General features: G+C 52.7%; 1 protein-coding gene across 1 annotated transcript in view; it reads right to left on the reverse strand.

Moving 5' to 3' along the window:
* The window catches only part of HPS1 (HPS1, biogenesis of lysosomal organelles complex 3 subunit 1), a 22,597-nt gene extending 16,541 nt beyond the window's left edge, over positions 1-6,056 (reverse strand). Inside the window, exons 1-2 of the mRNA XM_008073955.1 lie at positions 5,959-6,056; positions 4,526-4,636 (exon numbers count right to left, since the gene is read on the reverse strand). Coding sequence (XP_008072146.1) covers positions 4,526-4,636 — 111 coding nt within the window. The 5' untranslated portion in view covers positions 5,959-6,056. The remainder of the gene's footprint in view (positions 1-4,525; positions 4,637-5,958) is intronic.
* Between the last annotated feature and the right edge of the window lie 701 nt (positions 6,057-6,757).

Raw genomic sequence — 6,757 nt, forward strand, 5'->3', positions numbered from 1 at the left:
CCCACCCCACACCCGGCTGTTGGGGTCTCGCACTGCCTGCCGCTGAACGAGGGTGCTGACCTGCAGTGGGGTCACAGTCCATTGCCCGCTTTGGACTCTACGGTCCATGGAAGCAGGGGTCACGCGGCTGCGCTCATGGCTCTGCCCCAGAGGCTGCACGTGGCACATGGTAGGTGCCCACTCAGTACCTGCTGAGTGCCACCCCCACGTAGGCAAGAATATGTGGGTGTTGAATTTGTCACATGCCCTGATTTTCCTGAACTGTCATGAACAAATTATGTTAGAAAAGTCACTTTAAAATCTAGCAATCTACCTTAAAAGGAGTTCAGTCATACACGGCATAACGATGTTTTGGTCAACACAAAACACATACACAAAGGTGGTCCTGTAAGATTAGAACACTGGATTCTTCTGGTGCCTAGGTATGTTCAGACACACACTCAGACACACACAGACACACACACACACACACACACACACCCCCCACTGTGTTACAGGGGCCCACGGGGCTCAGCACAGTCACATGCTACACAGGCGTGTAGCCCAGGAGAACCGGCTAGATCCCACAGCCCAGGTGAGTAAGGGGCTAGACCACCCAGGTCTGTGTCCCGACTTTCTGTGATGTTTGCACAATGACCCAATCGCCCAACGATGCAACCTCGGAACCTGTTCCCGTTGTGAAGTGAGGCATGACTGCAGCTTTCTCTGCAGATGTAGAACTTTGATCTGGTGAGGGGCGGTGAACATCTTCGCTGTGTGCAGAGGGTAAAGGGACACTCTCATGTTTTACCTGGTGGAATTATAAAGTGGCACAATATGTCTGAATGACTTTTGACCTAATACTTCTGTTTTTAGGAATTTATCCTAAGGAAATAGTCAGAAATGGAATAAAATTCAAGCACAAATGTTCCCTACAGCAATAGTGATAGAAGACTAGAGGCAATATGGGGGTTCCAAAAAATGTACACTCATTTGAAGTATGACGTTTGCTCAAAAGATGGAGTTTTGTTGGGTTTTTTTGAGTTGGAGTCTCACTCTGTCGCCCAGACTGGAGTGCAGGGGCCGCTCCCGGCCACCGCAGCCTCGACCTGTTGGGCTCCGGCGATTCTTCCACCTCAGCCTCCCAAGTAGCTGGAACTACAGGCGCGCGCTACCACGCCCGGCTAATTTTTTGATTTATCGTAGAGATGAGGTCTCACCAAGTTGCCCAGGCGGATCTCGAACCCGTGGGCTCAGGCAATTCACTCACCTCAGCCTCCCAAGGCACGGGATTACAGACAGGCTGAGCCACCGAGCCCGGCTAAGATGGAGTTAATCAAATGAATGCTAGCGTCACCAGGAGACAGGCAAGACAAAGAAACTGGCAGAAACATGGTTGAGCAAACGCCATACTACACACTGCTACTGTAATTTAACTCAACTTCAAAATGTAACATCTAGAAATCATCTATTAAAATGTGTATACTTTTTTTGGTACCCTTGTGTGTAAGTGTGTGTCTGTGTGTGTGCACGCACATGTGTGTATATACAGTGTTAGGAAAATGGTTAAACAAAGGATGATAAATTTTCCTCACATACTAGAATATAATGTTTCCATTAAGAATTATGGGTTGGGCTTGGTGGCCATCTGTAATCCCAGCACTTCTGGAGGCTGAGACAGGAGGTGTGTTTGAGGCCAGGAATTTGAGACGAACCTAGACAACATAACAAGACTCCATCTCCAAAAAAATTAAAAAATTTTTAAAAATTACAAAAATTAGCTGGGCATGTCCACAGTCACTCAGGAAGCTGAGGCGGGAGGATCACTTGAGCCCAGGAGTTTGAGGTTACAGTGAGCCGTGATCGCACCACTGCACTCTAGCCTGGGCAACATAATAAGCTCCTGTCTCTAAAGAATAAAAATAAAAAGAATTATGCTTTTGAGAATATTTAATACAATGAAAGACAGATCTTGATACAACGGCTAGTGAAAAAAACAGGAGATAAAAACTGCAAATGTGGTATGATTCCAACTTTATAGAAAATATAAAGACCCAAAGAACATTTATTAAAAAGCAAGAACTCGGGGTAGTGGAATTATAGGTCATTTAAAAATGATTTCCCTGTATTTCCAAATCTCCCACAATTATCTCGTTATTTATATGATCAGAAAAAAGTTGGTACGCATAAAAAATGAAACGTTAAAGACTTTCACTTTACACTAGCCATTCAGGAACTGAAAAACTAGGAGTGTGCTCCTATAGCAAGTTTTTAATTTGGAGTTTTAAAACTAGGAGTGTGTTCCTTTACCAAGTTTTTAAGAGGAAAAGAATGCTGCCAAATAGTTTGCTTCTTAAATTGATTGTGTTGAAAAAGCGGTTTTAAAGCGGAAATATTTAAAAATTCTTAATTTAAAATTTGGCCAGGCGCAATGGCTCGTGCCTGTAATCCCATCATTTTGGGAGACTTAGAGAGGAAGATTGCTTGAGCCCAGGAGTTCGAGACTAGCCTGGGCAACATAGTGAGACCATGTCTCTATAAAAAATAAAAATAAAAAATTAGTTGGGTGTGGTGGCATGCACCTGCAGTCCCAGCTACTTGGGAGGTTGAGGCAAGAGGCTCCCTTGAGCCCAGGAGGTTGAGGCTGCAGAGAGCCGTGACTGTGCCACTGTGCTACAGCCTGGGCAACAGAGCGTGGCCTTAACTCAAAAAGAAAAAAGAAAAAAAGAAAGAAGAGAAGTACGATGGAAATTATATATGTGAAAATGACACGTATTTCTGAGATGCAATATTAAAATGTTAAAATGGATATCCATAGGGAAAGAATTCTTTCCCCATACCTCACACCATATACAAAAATTCAAAGTAGATCACTAGACCTGATATAAAACCTAAAACTACAAAAGACAAAAACATAGAGAAAACGCTTTGTGATTTTGGGCAAATATTTCTTAGAAATGACACCGAACGCATGATCCATAAAAGCAAAATGGAAAAATTGGAGTGATCAAAATTTAAAACTTCTGCTCTTTGATATAAACTATTAAGAGAACACAAAGACAAGTCACGAACTGGAAGAAAACATCTGCGAAACATATGTCTAATAAAGGACTTAAATGCCAACGATACTACAGGCTCTCAGAACTCAGTAAGAAGCAATCAATCCCAATTTTTTAAATGGGCCAAAGATATGGCAAATAAACGCAATAAAAGATGCTCAAAACCATGTCATGAAAGCAACGAAAAATAAAATGAGATATAATGAGATGCTGGCAGACATGTGTAAGAACAGCTAAAATTAAAAAGACTGACCAGAGCAAGTGTTGGCAAAGACGTGGAAGAACTAGAACCCCCTACACGCTCCTAGTGGAAGGAAAACTATAAATCCACTTGAGAAAAGCCTGGCAGTTTCTTAACCATACACTTATACGACCCCCGTAATCACCCTTGAAGATGAAAGTACAGACTTGTACGTGGATGCTTTGACAATTATTTGTAATAGTCAAAAGCTGGAAACAACCCAGACGTCCATCAACAGGCAAACGGATAAACACACCGTGGCACATAGATGCAACAGGTCAGGACTCAGCCACGAGACAAAATGAGCTACAGAGCCAGTTCCTATAGGATGGATCACGGGACAGTCATGTGAAGTGAAGGAGGCCAAACCAAGCCCAAACCCCACCCCACCCAAGCACGTGCTGCAGGGTTCCACGTGTGCAAAAGGCCACAACACACAAGCCGACGGGTCACGACAGAAAGCACATCAGTGGCCGCCAAGGAGTGGCGAGAGGGGTTAGGGACTTTCAGGGGGTAGATTTGTTACCTGATGACCCTTGATGAAATCACAGGTACACACCCATGTCAGGGCATGGCAAATTGCGCACTTTATGGTCATTTTTTTTGAGTAGGGGTCTCACTCTGCAGACCAGGCTGGAGTGCAGTGGCACCATCACGGCTCGCGGCCACCCCAACCTCCTGGGCTGAAGGGATCCTCCCTCCTCAGCCTCCCAAGCAGCTGGGAATACAGGTGTGCACCACCACAACTGGCTGATTTTTTATTTTTGTAGAGGTCTCACTATGTTGCCCAGGCTGGTCTCGAACTCCTGGGCACAAGCAAGCCTCCCGCCTCAGACTCCCAAAATGCTGGGATGACAGGCATGAGTCACTGCGCCCAGCTAAATTATGCATTTTGAATATGCAGTGCGTGGTATGCCAACTACATCTTGACCCAGCTGTTAAAAACATTTATGTACTAAACTCGTGCTAAACTTTGTAGGTAGAGACATTGGTGACACTAACATTGGTGACACTAACTCCTGCCGTGTGACTGAAATCTGATGGCCTCCTGTCTTCATTCAGCCTGTGAGCCCTGGGCTGGGGGGGTCACTGCGCCAGCATCAGCAGGCCTGACTTCGCCCTGGACCCCGCACACCGCTGCCCAGGAGGGGTGGATCCAGGTCCCCCAACCCCCACCCCCCTGTCCTCTGGATATTCTGTGCTGCCCCCCCACCCTCTCTCCCAGGACCGCTGACCCTGCACTCACCTCCTCATGCTCTGACTGCCCAAACTTCAGCCGGAGACTCTCTTCAAACTCCTCGTCTGTCCAGTAGAAGAGGACCTCTGCGCCCTCAGTGGCCACCAAGACACACTTCATCTGCAGGGAGAGGCAAGGTCAAGGTCAGCCCCTGCCCGAGAACGGAGAGGCTCCAGCCCCAGCAAACATTCACCCTGAGTGCTTTCTGCGCGCCAGGCGCCACTGCGGGACTTTCCTGGGGGTGTTTTGGAACATCCTCAAGCAGGATGCCTCAGTTTCCCCATTTTCAGGCAGGACGCAGGCACAGCCCATCACGCAGAGCTGGGGTCTGAGCCCAGGAACCCGCTGGTAAGGAAGGCGCCCAGGGCTCGGCTGTAGGGCAACCACCCAGGACAGCCAAGGCCACGGGGACAGTTGGGCCCTGGCCTGGGGCGAGGACAGCTGGGGCACCTCCGCCCTGGGCAGCCCAGAGGCGGCTTTCCCTCAGACGAAAAACAGCCCCAGGAGCGAGCCTCAGCGCCTGCGCGTTTATCTCAGTCGGACAGAAATTCCACCCCACAGCCCCCGGCTCTCGGTGGATAGGGCGGCCCACAGGACACCGTGCACGGCCCCTTCACGCTGACTTGGCTCCCCGGCCACACCCTCCAGGGCTCCACCCGCCCAAGCCCCCTTCCCACCGCCCACATGCGCCCCTCTGCGCCTGATGGGAAATGCACTTTGCTACTCAGCACTGGCACGTCCTCAGCACAGTGCCCACACTGTTCCTGGACTCTGGGATGTGGCAGGTCCTGGAGTCTCTAAAGTCCCTGGGGCAGCCTGACCACGCCTGGGGCGAGGCCTGGGCCCCGGGGCCGGCTGCCTCTGCCACCGAGAGAGGCCCTAGCGGGGGTGTCAGATCCTCCCGTGTGCCCTGGTGACACACAGGGTCATGCTGGGCATGGGCTAAGCTCCGCTCTGATCTCACACGAGCGGATGTCCGTCTCCTTGGGAGGATCCCGGCATCTTGGGGCCTGTGCTCAGGTGACCCCAGGATGCCGTGTCCAGCCGGGTGGCCCTGAGTCCCTCCCAAACGCTCTGGATGGAACAGCACAGCGAACACAGGGACACAGTCACCCAGGCCGCTCCAGGGGTCGCGGGGTCAGCCGGACCGGAAGGAAGCGTGTGAGCTGGGGAATGGTGGCCGTGGATGGACGCCGCGAGCAGAGAAGCGACAGGCTGGCTGGAGACAGTGAGGTCGCAACGAGCACTCCCTGCTCCGTGGGGGCAGGGGAGGAGGGAGGGGCAGAGCTTGGACGCAGCAGGCCGTGATGGCCCCCTGGACGCCAGCGATGCTGGAGACCCGGCCTCAAATGCGGCGGCATCAGTTACGCGGAGCTGGGGGCAGGTGCTGTCTGACCCCTCGCCCACCCCCCAGCTGTCCCTGGCGGGCTAAGACCCTCTACCTTGGCAAGGAGCCTGGCGGAGCTTCCGGACAGCGGGAGGCCCAGAGGGGGCCGCAGAGGACGGACGCGGAGACCAGAGACCAGCTCACGGAAGGGCAGCGCAGCATCCTGGGGCCTGAAACGCCAGAAACAGGAGCGTGTGAAGCAGGCCGGCCGCAGGGCGTGGGCCAGCTGGAGAAGGGTTGTGTGGCCCGGACTCTGCAGGCCAGAGGTGGTCTAGCCCGGCCCCAACCCTCACCCCCCACAGGACAGCACGCCAACTGGCCAGCCAGCCCTTGGCGCGGAGCCTGAGCGGGTGCCCGCGTTTCCCTCTGCCTCCTCTGCCCCCCGGGGACGGTGGCTTCCCTGCGGGTGCCTCGGAGCACCAGGCAGCCCCCGGAGCCGCCCGGAGTGACCGCGGGGCAGCCCGGCACACCCCACGGTCCCGTGGGGAGGGCGGGCTATCCCGGGCCGTGCAGCCAGTGGAGCATCAGACGCCGCAGGAAAGGCTTCCAGGCCGGGCGCTGGTTCTGGCCTCGCCAGCCACTGGAACGCCAGAGCCTGAGACGCGCCACAACCCCGGCCTCTCCCCCCACGGGGTCAGAGCGAGGCCACGGGGTAACCGGCAAGGGCTTTCTGGTAGAGACGGGGTGGGGGTGTCGTTCCTGTTCGGAGGCTCCCTGGCCCCCCATTCTTCAACAGGGCGTCGAGCCTGGCTCCAGAACGAGACTTGGTGCTCTGAGGAAGGCAGGAACACCAGGCTTCGCAAGCAAACGAGCCGCGAGGGTGGACGCAGGAGGGGGCTCGCGTCGCCAGCACC

Source organism: Carlito syrichta, unplaced genomic scaffold, assembly GCF_000164805.1.
Source record: "Carlito syrichta isolate Samal-C Ts95f unplaced genomic scaffold, Tarsius_syrichta-2.0.1 Scaffold316221, whole genome shotgun sequence".
In the NCBI taxonomy this organism is placed as follows: domain Eukaryota; kingdom Metazoa; phylum Chordata; class Mammalia; order Primates; family Tarsiidae; genus Carlito; species Carlito syrichta.